General features: G+C 38.4%; 1 protein-coding gene across 3 annotated transcripts in view; it reads left to right on the top strand.

The window, feature by feature from the left end:
- Positions 1–15,103, top strand: part of LOC150087601 (ras GTPase-activating protein nGAP-like) — a 604,257-nt gene that overhangs the window by 335,470 nt on the left and 253,684 nt on the right. For all 3 annotated transcript variants that reach the window (XM_090369159.1, XM_090369157.1, XM_090369158.1), the window contains exon 13: positions 3,199–3,261. In XM_090369159.1, coding sequence (XP_090225285.1) covers positions 3,199–3,261 — 63 coding nt within the window. The remainder of the gene's footprint in view (positions 1–3,198; positions 3,262–15,103) is intronic.

Raw genomic sequence — 15,103 nt, 5'->3', positions numbered from 1 at the left:
CATGAAGAACAAGAAGAGCACTGTGTACCTAGTGACCTGATCCACTCACCTCCTCATTGTTTTTGAACATATGCCATCAAATCCTGAATCTGACATTTGTTATCTAGAAGATATAATAATAATAATAAGATTCTTTATTAACATAAATTGTATACAATTGTGATTCCTTACACAGAAAGCCAGAGGAATCTTACAATATGTTGTTTATACAAGTGATTTTTTTTTATTAGAAAAAAATAAATAAATAAAATACAAGTTGAGCAGAACGTGAAATGACTGGCTAACTAAAACTAGCACTTACACAACTGTCCTTTACAAACAGAAAGATAGGCCAAGATGCCATCGCGATATGCCTTGTCTATAGTCCACAGGTCGATGCTGAGTGAGTTGAAAGTGTCCAGAGACATTTAAAATTCTGTAAGTTTTGCTCATGTTCCATAAACAAGAGCAACAAGTTCCCCCTCCTTGTGCTCAAGGCTCCTCTGGAGCCTTGAGCACAAGGGGGTCCAATCTATGACCTCCTTCGGGGTCATAGATTGGACTAAAACAGAGCTAGAGGATATCATGAGAAAGACAAGGAAAATGATGACCAAGAGCTGCCAACGCCACCTGAAATCTGCTATGGAGAGACTGACAATTGTCTGGGAAGGAGGAAGGGCCTGATAGATCTCATTGAGCAACAGAAGATAGCAACAGTTAACCTGAAGGATTACTTCCAGAAACACACAGCAGCACTCCACCAGGCCATAAAAAAAAATGGTAGAGAAGAAAAATGCACAGGTATCCATGTCTGGAGACTAGGCACTTGCGAGGTGATCTGATTGAGGTATATAAGGCCTTGAATGGTTTGAGCAGGCCCAATGCTGATGGGATACTTCCGCCTGCTAAGATTTAGAACCTGAGTGGACCTAGATTCAAATTGAGGAAAGACAGTTGTAGAATATATGTGTGGAAATTTGCCTTTAGCCAGTGGGTAGTTGATTGCTGGAACAGACTTCCATCTGTTGTCGAATTTGATAACTTAAATAAATTTAAGGCTGAACTAGAAAAACATTTGGAGTAAATGGATGGGTGAAAATGGTAAGGGTTTTTTTTTTTTTGGCTGATTCTCTATAATCATCATATGCCTCAACTAATGCTAATGCTAAGACTGCAGTTATAGTCCAGACGCATCATGGGTTTGTTAAGGGGAAATCTTGTGTAATCAATTTGATTGGATACTATGATGTGGTCACAAAAGAACTGGATGCAAAAAAATAATTCTGATATCACATACTTGGATTTCAGGGAACCTTTTCATACTTTTGCACAAGAAAGACTGCTGTAGAAATTGGAGCAGTACGTCATTAAGGGCAAGTTGCTGCTATGGATAAAGGAATGGTGAGTGGGAGAAGAGAGAGAGTGATAATCAATGGACACTGCTCTTTGTGGATTTTGTCCACTAATGTAATTAGAGGTGTTCCACTAACCTAAGGTTCTGAGTTGGGAGACAGATAGTGTTAATCAGTGGATACTTCTGTTTGTGGACTTTGTCCACTAATATTATTAGTGGAGCCCCCCCCCCCCCCCCACAAGTTTCTGTGTTGGGTTTTGTTGTTTTCTATATTTATATTAATGTTGAGTATTAATATCCGGCTTAATGTCCAAGTTTGCAAATGATACAAAGGTTGGAAGGGTTGTTAATGACAGCAATGATGGTATGCTACTGTGAGAGAGGTGGCAACTGATGTTTAACATTTACAAATGCAAAGTACTGCCTATGGGTAGCAGTAACCCAATGGTAACGTACCAACTGTAAGGTACTACACTCAGGGTAGTGGAGAATGAAAAAGACCCAGCAGTAAAGGGCCAGTCAGAAATGAAGTTTTCTGAGCAATGCCGACATGATGTCAATGATACACATGAGTTTTGTTACCAGGAGGTAGCAAAATTTGTTTATATTATTATACTGGTAACGAGGTGATTATCCCTTTGTATAAGGTGATGGTTAGGCCACACTTTGAGTACTGTATACAGGTTTGTACGCCTCATTTTTAGAAGTATGTAGAGCTGCTGGAAAGAATACAGAGAAGGGAAACAAGATTGGTGAGGGGCACAAAGGTGTGCTCTTATAAAGAAAGGCTTATGTTCTAGAAATTACAGCATCTGGAGACTAGGCACCTGTGCTGTGATCTGATTCAGAAGTATAATGCCTTGAATGGTTTGAGCAAGGTCAGTGGTGATGGAATTCTTCCTCTTGTTCAGACTATGCACCTGAGAGGGCATAAATTCAAATTTAGGAAAGATATGTGAAGAATAGATGTGGAAATTTGCCTTTAGTCAGCAGGTGGTTGAGTACTAGAACGAATTTCCTTCTGTTGTTGTAGAAGTTGATAATTTAAATAAATTCAAAAAGAACTGGGCCAACTTTTGGAGCGAAAGAATGGGTGAAATGGGTAGGTGCTTTTTTTTTTTTTTTTTTTTTTTTGCTGTAGCTATATAAGCTTGCTTGCTAATTTTTCTAGTGAATATGCTTCTGCCTACATATTTTCTGGACTTCAGTGAGCTGGTTGTCAACTCTTGATTTTACAGAATTTGTTTATTGTGATTTATTTATGCATTTTTGTTTATCTGTTTATGTATGTATTTTATTTTTCCTTTAGCCAGTGGATGGAACAAACTTCCATCTGTTGTGGAAGTTAGACAGCTTAAATAAATTCATGGGAAACCTTGACAAACATTTGTATTGAATGAATCTATGAAATGGGATGGGTCTTTTTTCCTTTCGCTGATGCTGTATGATCTTGCTTTCTTGCATCGTATGCCTCTACTAATGCTAATAATAATGTGCATATCTTTATATATTTATGTGATAGTAAATTCTTTTTTGCTAGTTGTCCTTCTTGACCCTTCTGTGCAGGTCCTTAGTCCTTAATTTAGTGTTATTTTTCTAATTGATAAATTTGTATTTTTAACCTACATGTACCTGTCTCTAACAGTAATCTTAAATGTTTAATATTTATATGTGTCATACCATGTTACTTTCCTGTTCGTCTAACTTCCTTCCTGCAATGAGCATTTTGCATTTTTAATACTAACCTCTTATGGGACATTAAAAATAAAGGTTATTTATTTATTTTTTACTTAAGTATTATATGGTGATTCTTTATTACTCTCTAGAATTCAGTTTTAAAGTTTGGTTTCTTCTGTATATTTTAGTATTTGCAAGATACACTTGGTGATATCATTAGAAGTATTCTAATATCCACAGATAATTGCGAGGTAAGACTATATATAATATATATGAAACATTAATATAATAAAAATTATATATTCATTCCACATTTACGCCATTTACATAAATTTCCTCCGCTCTAGTACATCATAAAAAATGCCTAATTAATATTTTAATATATATATATATTTTTTTTTATGACAACCCCAAACACAAAAGATATTATAACCTATAGTACTTAGTACCATGCTTGGGTTGGAGGTTGAGAAGACGAAAGAAGATATTTGTTGATATTAAACTTAAACTTCAGTAGACAGTAATTTTCAGGAAATATGTGTGAAGGAAGGTTGTTCCAGAAAACGGCAATAGAAAGAATAAACGAAAAAGATGAAAAGTTAGTTCTGTGAGTTTGAAGTTGGACAGAAAATGGATGTTGGGGGCGGTATGTGTTCCGACTGTTTTGAAAGAGAGAGCGGGGATTATAGAAGCCAATTCAGAAGAACAGTGCCCATGGAAGTATCTGTAGAAAAGGCATGGAGCAGAAACAGTATGTCTGTTAGACAGCGAGTGGAGAGACCCTGTTAGAGAGGAGTCATTAATGAACATAACTGCCCTCTTCTGAATGGAATCGAGAAGCCTGAGAGAGGTTTTGGGGGTACCGCCCCAGATGTAGGAACAATATTCCACGGTAGGGTGGATTTGCGATTTGTACAGAGTGAACAGCTGTTTGGAAGGAAAGTAACGCCGAGAGTGAAAGAGAAAACCAAGTATTTTAGATGCAGAGGAAACAATATTTGTAATGTGCTTGTGTCAAGAGAGGTTAGAGGTCAGGGTAATCCCCAAAGGAGATATATCATTTTGCCTAGAAATTGGAGTGAAACCAAAGATAAGTATAGGAGCAGAAGAATCCTTTTTGCGAGATATAAAATAAGACGGAGTTTTAGAAGGATTGAAATCAACAAAGTTGTCTTTGCCCCACTCGAGAATTACCTGGAGATCAGCATTTAAGGAATTGGTAGCGGATATCCAAGAAGTTGAAATTGATTGAGCACGGCAAGGTTTTTCAAAATGGAAAGTGGAATGCAATGTGCTATCATCCGCAAAACTATGGATAGGATTCCCAGTTAATGGAAGAAGGTCATTAATATACAAGAGGAAAATGGGGGGGGAAAGAACTGAACCTTGGGGGATACCAGCATTAGTGGAGAAGTTAGAAGACAGAGAGCCATCTACTATCACCCCCAGTGAACAATCAGAGAGAAACTTGGATAACCAATTACAAAAAACAGTTGGCAAACCATAAGATGGAAGCTTCTTTAGAAGACCTTTATGCCAAACACGATTGAAAGCTTTTGAGATGTCAAGAGTAACTGCATGTGTTTCACTGAACTTTTCCATTGAATTTGTCCATAAATGGGTAACATAAGCCAGAATATCACCAGTGGATCGACACTGATAGAATCCATACTGGTGATCTTCGAACAGACAGAACATTTCTGGGTAGATTTAAGAGTTGGCGGTTAATTGATTTCTCCATTACTTTAGAAAGAGTAGAAGTAATTCTACTTCTAAGTAAAGTAAAGGTGGAAAAGAACAGGAGTAAGTTCAGGAGCACAGGTTTTGAGAACAAGTGTAAAAATACCATCAGGACAAAGGAGCTTTCTTAGAATTAAGATTCGTCAAAATTCTTCTGACATCCTTTTGAGGAAGACCAAAGGAAGCAATGAATGGAGTGTGTTGGGAATGGTTGGAGGTGTTTTACCAAGATCATTAATACATGAGTTGGAAGAAAAATGGGTGCTATCAGGTCAGCTTTATCCTTGGTTGATGTGACAACAGAACCATCAGGTTTTGACAGAGGTGGGAGCAGAGATGGACAAAAGTTGCAGCCAATAGCTTTGGCAAGAGACCAGAATGCTTGGCTACCATTAGGGTAAGAAGCAAGTTTTCTACTCACCTGCTGAAAATATAGTTTTGACTGATTAATAACTGCTTTACAATGATTGCGAGCTTTGGTGTAGGCAGTAAATGAAACTGACGAATTGGAAACAAGCCAATTACAATATGCAACATTCTTCTCCGGAACGGCCTTAGCACATTTATTGGAAAACCAAGGTTTAGATAAAGGATGAGATTTTAAAGTGGAGTGTGGGATAAAGGATTCCATTCCTGCAAGAATAATTTCACTGACACGATCTGAGCAAACGTTGACATCAGAAGTTTTGGAACAGTAATCCAACCAAGGAAAAGAAGAAAAGAAATCTCGCAGGTCATCCCATTTTGCATTCTTGTAATGCCAAGCAACATGTGGTTGGAAATAGCTATGAGATAAAGACCCCATTGGAGAAGAGACAATCACCAAGTTGTGATCTGAGGTGCCTAAAGGACCACTCACTTCGGCCGTGTACGTAGGAGGATTATTTGTGCGAAAAAGATCAAGCACGTTGGCCGTATGGTTAGGATTGCCCGGTATCCTTGTAGGTAAAAGAACCATCTGTGCAAGGTCATTAGTAATTCCAAAAGCTTCAGCATCTTGACTAGTTTGGTCGGTGTGACTAGAAAATGGAAGCCAGTTGGACTTGTGAACATTAAAATCACCAAGCAAAATTACCTCACTGTTATTAAAGTTGGGCTCGAGAAAGTCAAGTTGCAAAGAGAGGAAGTGAAATAGCGCCAAGTGATTAGTGGTGTTGGGAGAACTGTAGAGACAACAGAAGAATTTGAAACAATAAAGTAGAGAGATTTTAAGCCAGAGAAGATCGAAAAGAGAAGATTTCAACTTACCAAGTCTCTGATAGGAATATCGGAACGGACATATGCACAAGTACCAACTTTGAAGCAAAAGGAATCATACAGGGAGTAATTTGGGCAACTGAGATGAGCAGTAGTTGAATCAACTGATAACTGAGATTCTGTCAGAAAAAGTTCATGGGGTTTGGCAGATTGCAAATAGAAATGGACATCGTTGAGATTAGAATTGGGACTACTTATATTTGAGAAATGAACTAGGAAGTGTTTGGGAGGTTTAGATCTTTTTGCAGATAAGCTTACTCTATTAGTTGGACAATTCGTGGTGTATTCAATAGTAAAAAAAAAAAATGGGTGGGGTGGGATGTATGAAGTAGTGAAATTTTTGGATATGGCATACACATAGTAAGAATATATCCAGATCCTTGACATAACGTGGCCTCGAAAATGCCCCCCTTTCCGCATACACACTACTCAGACTCCCTCTAGTTACTATCTGGCAGAGTGGAGGCACTAGCTGATCCAGAAGCCTCTTAAAGAGTTACCAATAGGTCTAGTCTGGTGTAGTAACTAGCGGCCAGCCTGCAAACACCATTTTAGAGCTGTATCCTCAAAATATAAAGAAGATTGGATGTCGTCATGGTGTTTAACCATAACCTCAAAAATCATCAGTCCTACTGCATGATGGTAGAGATGGGGAAGGGTTTATTGGAATATTGTTGAAGGTTTGGGCCTAAATGGTTATCAAATGAACAAATGAGACAAGTGACAGAGAAGAAAAATGCTTGGGATGCATATAAATTATCAAGCGTCTCAAAAGCCTATGGCAGATATAAGCTAGTCTCATAATCAGGTCACAAAGGAGGTTAGGCAGGCGAAGGCAGATTATGAGAAATCTTTGGCAAAATATGCTAAGAAAAACAGCAAGATTTCTTTACTTATATAAACTCTAAAAGGAAGGGGATGAATCTGATTGGTCCACTTGATATCGATGGTTCGACTGTTGATGATCCACCTGAGATAGCAAACAAATTGAATGAGTATTTTGCATCTACATTCACACATGAGGAGTTATTAAGGTTTGAAAATGGCAGAAAGTTATCAAATTGTAGCTTAATGATTCTGTAATAACTGAGAGCAAAGTGGAGGAGAAATTGTTGAAGTTAAACCTAAGAAAGGCACCTGGGGTGGATTGGCTTTATCCAGTTATATTAAAGGAGGTGGTAGAGCAACTAAACAAACCATTAGCCATAATTATGAGAGCATCGTTGGACTCAGGGGAGGTCCCCATGGACTGGAGATGTGCAAATATATCCCCAATTCACAGAGGGGAATCGAAGGGTGACACGAGTAATTACAGACCAGTTAGTTTAACTTCTATTTCCGGGTAAAATAATGGAGTCACTGGTTAAAGATTAATTGCAGGATCATCTAGACAAGACTGCAGCAAAATTCAGACATAGCATGGGTTTGTTAAGGGAAAGTCTTGTCTGACAAATTTGATAGGATATTATGATGTGGTTACAAAGGTACTGGATGCAAAAAATAATTTTAGTATTAGTATTACTATTAGTAATGGCCGCATGGTGCAAGAAAGCCTATGGCTTATGCTGCACCAGCCAAAAAAAAAAAAAAAAAAAAAAAAATCCCAACAAAACAATGATAAAAACAAAAAAAAAAAAAATAATAATAATAATTAATAAAAAAAAGAAAATTAAACCTATCATCCTATGCGCTTCCCTTACCCGAAAGTACTATCCAGATGACATTTGAATTTCCCCAAACTGTCAGCCTCTACCACCCATGAAGGCAACTTATTCCAGTAATTTATAACTCGCTGGCTAAAATAAAACTTCCTGCAGTCCAATCTAAACATTTCCTCCCGTAACTTGAATTTATGTCCCCTAGTTCTAGCATCATTTATAATCTTGAAAATTTCATCCTCATTCATTTTACTGATGACTCTCAGAGCCTTAAACACCTCAATCAAATCTCCTTTAAGGGGTCTAGTTTCCAAACTCTGCAACTCACATATTCGAAGTCTTTCTTCATAAGGATGCCCTTTTGCCGATCTCATCAGGCGAGTTACCCGTCTTTGCACCCTTTCAAGAAGCTCGATGTCTTTCTTTAGGTGCGGTCTCCATACTTGAACACAGTATTCCAAGTGTGGTCTAACATAAGCCTTATATAATGGGATTATTACGTCCCTATCTCTACTTGCAAAAGTTTGATAGATCATCGATAGGACACCATTGGCCTTCCTTGCAACCTGTTTACAATGCTCTGAGAATTTCATGTCTGACCAAATCGTAACACCCAAGTCCCTTTCCTGCAGTACTGGATTTAGTTGAACTCCACCAAGTGAATAAGTTATTTTGGGATTACTGTTAACCAGGTGTAATACCTTACACTTTGTTGGATTATAGCATAGCTGCCATTTTTCTGACCATTCCTGAAGTCTATCTAGGTCTCTCTGAAGAAGCTCAGCTTGACAGTGATCATTAACTACTCTACCAATTTTAACATCATCTGTAAATTTAGACATCATGCCCTCTATCCCTTCATCAATGTCGTTTACAAAAATTAAAAACAACAGTGGTCCTAATACTGATCCTTGGGGAAGCCCACTTCTTACATCAACCCAATCTGAGGAATAGCCATTCATCACAACACTCTGCCTCCTGCCCTTAAGCCATCCTTCTATCCATCTAAGGATTTTCCCAGTGATTCCAACCTGTTCCAGCTTATAAAGCAACCGCTCATGTGGGACTGAGTCAAAAGCTTTGCTGAAATCTAAATAAACAATGTCGAAATTATTCCCTAAATCCAGCTCGTGAGTGACCCTTTCGAAATAGCGAACCAGATTTGTTAAACATGATTTCCCTTTACAAAACCATGCTGAGTATTCTTGAGAATTTCAATTCGATCCAAATGATCCTGAATTCCACCCTTGATCATTGCCTCCATGATTTTCCCTACTGAAGTCAGACTGACAGGTCGATAATTTCCAACTTCATTTTTAGAGCCACCCTTATGTATGGGAGATACATTTGCACTTTTCCAATCCAAGGGAATCTCCCCAGAGTCTAGTGATGCTCGCATAATTAGCTTCAATGGTTCAATGCACTCGCTTGCCACCTCCCTTAAGATTATAGGGTATATTCCATCAACTCCAGGAGCCTTACTGGTCTGTAGGCTTGAAAGTTTTTTCATTAAATAATCTTGCGAAATTTCAATATCATTAATTACATATTTTTTAACTTCACTCCCACAATTTCCCATTGCCACAAAAGGTTTTTCATTTGTAAATATCGATGCAAAATAACTGTTGAGTTCATCTGCAACGGCAGCTGGTGTATTTAATACTATCCCCTTTCCCTTACATAAAGGTCCGATCTGGTTTGTTCTGCTCTTCTTGGCATTTACATATGTGAAGAATTCTTTATCCCCCCTCTTTGCTCTGTTTGCTAGTGATTTCTCATAAACTGCCTTTGCCTGTTGATCCTTTTATGTGGCTCTATTACACATCACCTTGTAGCTGTTATAGGCTTCAGTACTTTTTATTGCTCTGTAACCATTCCATGCCACCTTTTTCTGCTCAAGTAATGTGGCAACTTCACTATTCATCCAACGTGGAACCCTCCTCATGGAGTATTTTTTTAATGGTATATACGCATTCAAGGCATCTGTGATTAATGTTTTAAAAGTGTACCACAGTTCAAATGTCATTTTCTGCACGATATCTACCCAGTTAATAGAGGCCATGTAGTACCTTAAGGCATCGTAATTTCCCTTTCTGAAATTAAAACCCATTCCTTTGCCTTTTACTTCTGCTACTTCTCTCGTCATCATCCACCGTAGAACTCCGTGATCACTTCCTGCTACTGGTTCCTCTACTGTCAGCCCTGTTATGTCATCTGATTCATGTGTGATGATGAGGTCTAGGATATTCTTTCCTCTAGTACTTTCCCTGACATGTTGATACAAATAACAGTCATCCAGTTGATTTAAAAATTTTGTTCCCCATGTCGAGTTTCCTTCCCGTTTACTCCAATCTATTAGAGGCAAATTGAAATCACCCATAATAAGGCATTGACACTTACTTGCCCATTCCATTTGCATGTAGAGGCTTTTGTCATAATCTTCACAATCACCTGGTCTGTAGATTACTCCTACTCGCATTATACCTTTGTTTCCAACTATCTCACACCATACAGACTCTATACTAGCATGTGAAATGTCTGAATCCGGGAAAGCTATCGTCGCACTCAGGCTGCTTCTGATAAGAAGCATTACCCCACCACCCCTTCTAACTACCCTATCCTTCCTAAATACATTATACAAGCCATACTGAAACTCATCATCCCCAATTTCAGGGTGGCACCACATCTCTGTAAGCCCTATTATGTCCGCGTTACTTGTTTTAACCAGCAGTTCGAATTCGCTCATTTTATTGACGACACTTCTAACATTACTGTATGAACAATTAAGATTTACTGTTCTTGTATATTTAACAATCCTAACACAACCCTTGAAGTTTTTTAGGCTCTCTTCCCTGATATTAGCTACCCGCTCACGTGAAACGTTTCTGCCCACAGAACATCTAGATAATACGTCCAGTTGGGGTAACAGATAAGAATTTTAAGATTTTGATATCATATATTTCGATTTCAGGAAAGCTTTTGACACTGTTGCACATGGAAGACTATTGTACAAATTGGAGCAGAATGGTATTAAGGGGAAATTGCTACAATGGATAAAAGGATGGTTGTGTGGGAGAAGACAGAGGGTGGTAATTAATGGGTGCTGCTCTTTGTGGACTAAGTGGAACAGGGTTCGGTGTTGGGTCCTCTGTTGTTTTGTATATTTATCAATGATATTGATGAAGGTATATTAGGCTTAGTGTCAAAGTTTGCAGATGATACAAAGGTTGGCAGGGTTGTTAATGACAGTACTGCATATGGGTAGAAGTAACCCCAGAGAAACGTACCAACTGTGTGGTACTACACTTAAGGTGGTAGAAAATGAAAAAGACCTGGGAGTAATTGTGCAGTCAGATGTGAAGTTTTCTTAGAAATGCAGACAGGCTGCCAGGGCAGGTCATGGGGTTTTGTCAATGATATTTAGGAATTTTGCTAGCAGGGAGAAGGAGGTGACTGTCCCTCTGTATAAGGCAATGGTCAGGCCGCGCCTTGAGTACTGCGTATAGGTCTGGAATCCTCATTTTAGGAAGGATGTAGATTTGCTTGAATGTGTACAGAGAAGGGCAACAAGATTGGTGAGGGGAATGAAGGGATCCTCTTACCAAGAGAGGCTTAAGTTCTGCAAATTGCAGTGGCTGGATACTAGGCACGTGCGCGGTGATCTGATTGAAGTCTATAAGGCCTTGAATGAGTTGAGCACGCTGAATTCTGATGGGATCCTTCCACTTGTTCAGATTACGAACCTAAGGGGGCATAAATTCAAATTAAGAAAAGACAGATGTAGAATAGATGTGCGGAAATTTGCCTTTAGCCAGCGTGTGGTTAATTGCTGGAACAAACTTCCATCTGTCGTTGTGGAAGTTGATAGGTTAAATAGATTTAAGGAGGAGCTGGACAGGCATTTGGAGGGAATGGTGTGATTTTTTTTTTTTTTTTTGGCTGATGCTGCATAAGTTCATACACTTGCTTTCTTGCATCACATGCCACTAGTACTACTACTACTACTACTAATACTTAGCTCTGGAGACTAAACATGGGTTCCTCCACTTCAAGCCTCCAATAAACAAAGTGGTGGTATTGCAGCGGTTGATGAGAGTTATCTAATAACTAGTATTACCTGGTAACACAGAGGGCAGCATTCCTCCATGTGATGTGGGTGCCACACCTCGGATCCCCCCCCCCCCCCGTGCTTACGTTGGTTCACACTTGGGTGGTCACCCCACAGTATGCTTGTGCATGAGGTTATACCCAGGATTACTAACAGTCCCACCATCGTGATGGTGCAAGCAGAGGATTTGGCAGAGGATTCAGCAAAGTCCGAACAATCTGTGACTGTTCAGACTTTGCCGAAATTAGGTCCATTTGACTTGAATGCCATCCGAATATCAGTTCCATCAACGTTTTAGACTCACAGGTAGCAAGTACAGCTTGTCTGGCCTATCTGGCGCCTCTGTAGCCAGGTGGGCAGGAGAAGCAGTGCATAGCACATGCTTCTTGATTAGACCGGGGTTCGAGCCTGTGACCACCAAATACAGAGGATGCGGAAAGGTCAAAGAATGACCACCGCATATCCCCGGAGCAATATGGTCTTAGTTGCTAATGCTCCAAATAACAATTGGCATATCTGAGCATTGCAGACGGGCTGCAAGAGTAGCTCATGGAGTATTGTCAATGATATACAGGAATTTTTCCAGCAGGGATAAGGAGGTGATTATTCCATTGTATAAGGCGATGGTCAGGCCACACCTAGAGTACTGTATACAGGTCTGGAGGCCTCATTTCAAGAAGGATGTAGAGCTGCTGGAACGAGTACAGAGAAGGGCAACAAGATTAGTGAATGGAACAAAGGGGTGCTCTTACGAAGAAAGGCTTAAGTTTTGCAAATTACAGTGTCTGGAGACTAGGCACCAGCGAGGTGATCTGATAGAGGTGTATAAAGCCTTGAATGGTTTAAGCATGCTCAATGCTGATGGGATTCTTCCTGTTGCTCAGAAAAATCACCTGAGAGGGCATAAATTCAAATTGAGGAAAGACAGATGTAGGATAGACGTGCGGAAATTTGCCTTTAGCCAGCGGGTGGTTGGTTGGTGGAACAGACTTCCATCCCTTGTGGTGGAGGTTGATAGCCTAAATAAGTTTAAGGCTCAGCTGGACAGGTATTTTGAACGAACAGAGGGGTGAAGTGGAAGTGGGTTTTTTTTTTTTTTTTTTTTTGGCTGATGCTGCATAAGCTTGCTTTCTTGCATCAAATGCCTCTACTAATGCTAATGCTAATGCTAATATCTGAGAGAATATCTCTGACAACCTGAACACCATTCATTTTAAATAAATAAATATCCATTTATTCTCTGGATGGCTGACGCCAGAAGAGTTTATAACTTTGTTGTAACTGTTTTGTACTGTGTGCTGCTTGTGGTAGCGTATGGGTTTGACCTCACAATGTGCAGATTTTTATCCACACAGATTACTGCCAGGCCACAGCCAGCCCCAAAAAATTGGCTTTTACATTTAGGAAAATAAGCAGAAATTTTAGTTCTTTTACCAACAGTTGACTCAAGGTAGATTTCAATGTCTGTGGCTAGCTTTAGTCCCCTGGAATCATTGTATGGAAGACAGAAAATTTTTAGTATTTCAGCCATAGCTGACAGCCTGAAAATGTTTATTTTTTTAAGAAGTTTCTTCTTTGTTAATTTCATCTTCATCTCTCTCACAGTTTCCATTACTTCCTTCCATCATTTCTTGAATGCGTTCAATATATGAGTAATACAGTTGAAACTCTTTAGAGTAACCCCTCTAACAGAATGAAAAGTTTGTTTGTTTGGGGGAGGAGTCATAAAACAAAACCAGAATCTTTATTCTTAGGAAAATGAAAATAATGGTCATTGTATCAAAAAGACATTATATCGATAGTTCATAAAATCGGCAAAAGAACAAAGAAAATTTAAACTTTTAATATAATTCTTTAAATAAAATATAGTATAATCTAATTCAGAACATGTATATTACAGTATTAATCAAGAAAATGAAGATTGTACATTTTTCATTAATTGTACAGTATAAGATTAAATGTAACTTATGTATGTGCAATAATTGCTATATACAGTAGTGCACATGTGCATATCTATGTTTTTAGAAATGAATAATGAGTTACCTTTTATTCAGTCAGTAGGATTTCTTCTTTACCAATTCTGCTTATGCAAATATTTTCTCTTATACAAATAAATAATGAAATGATACGTTAAAACAATATTACATAATGTTCTATTATCATAATTTTATCTCATTTTAATAGTATTTCATTCATATTTCAAATTTGTGTTTATGACAAAATATCTTTCTTCACTAAAGGTTGCATGGAGTTGGATATTTCTGTGGTCGGGTTGGGCAGTCCAACACCCCAGGTTCACCACTGTGATCCTGGGGTGTTGGACTGCCCATGTGTCAGTAGTGAGGAACACATTGAGTTTTAAATGATTTTAATATTATGTAATATTGTTTTAACGTATCATTCGTAATTTATTTGCATAAGGAGAATTGGTAAAGAAGATATACTACTGACTGAATAAAAGGTAACTCCTTTATTTCAAAAATATTAATAAAATGTAGGAAAAATTGAGCATATATAAGCTCTCATTTATGTACTATGGATATGTGTAATATGTGTACATACATATGGGGGTTGTTTATGTCCTGAGTATGAAAGTGTAGTGGTGTTGTGTTAAAAATTTCTGTACTTAATGTATAACACTTCAAATAGTAACCCACGAAGTTATATGCAGTTTCAGTAATGCCTTTTTTTAATTACAGGTCCTGAAATCTTAGCAGTTGTGTGAATGAGGAAGGTTGGTCAGAATTAGATACCGTGCAGTCATCCAGTATTTGGGAAAAAAGATACTAATGCCAAAGGCAATTCATGAGGATGTGGTTATAATATTAACATTAGCATTAGCAGTGGCAAATGATGGAAGAAAGCAAGCTTATATAGCATCAGCCAAAAAAAAAAAAAAAAAAAACACACCACCTTCCATTTCACCTATTCATTCCCTCCAGTAGTTTGTCTTCCTTGAATTTATTTAAGCTATCAACTTTCACAACAGCAGATAGAAGTTTCCTCCCTCAATCAATTAACTGCTGGCTAAAGGAAAACTTCTGTACATCTGTTCTGTAATCATCCTTCCTGAATTTGAATTTTTGCTCTCTAATGTGTAGTCTGAGCAAGAGGAAGAATCCCATTAGCATTTGAGTGTGCTCAATCCATTCAAAGTCTTTAACTTCTCAGTCAGATCTCCTCATAGGTGCCTAGTCTCCAGATGCTGCATTGCAGAGCTGAAGTCTTTCTTGGTAAGTGTTGTTCATCCCTTTGTTCCACTGATCAGTGTCGAGCCCTTCTTTTTGCTCATTCCAGCAGTTCTACATCCTTGCGTAGCACACGCTTCTT

This window comes from Mastigoproctus giganteus, chromosome 3 (assembly GCF_048544385.1).
Source record: "Mastigoproctus giganteus isolate SK-2022 chromosome 3, ASM4854438v1, whole genome shotgun sequence".
Taxonomy (NCBI): domain Eukaryota; kingdom Metazoa; phylum Arthropoda; class Arachnida; order Uropygi; family Thelyphonidae; genus Mastigoproctus; species Mastigoproctus giganteus.
The sequence above is the reverse complement of the archived record's forward strand: the minus strand, read 5'-3'. Positions and strand labels throughout refer to the sequence as shown.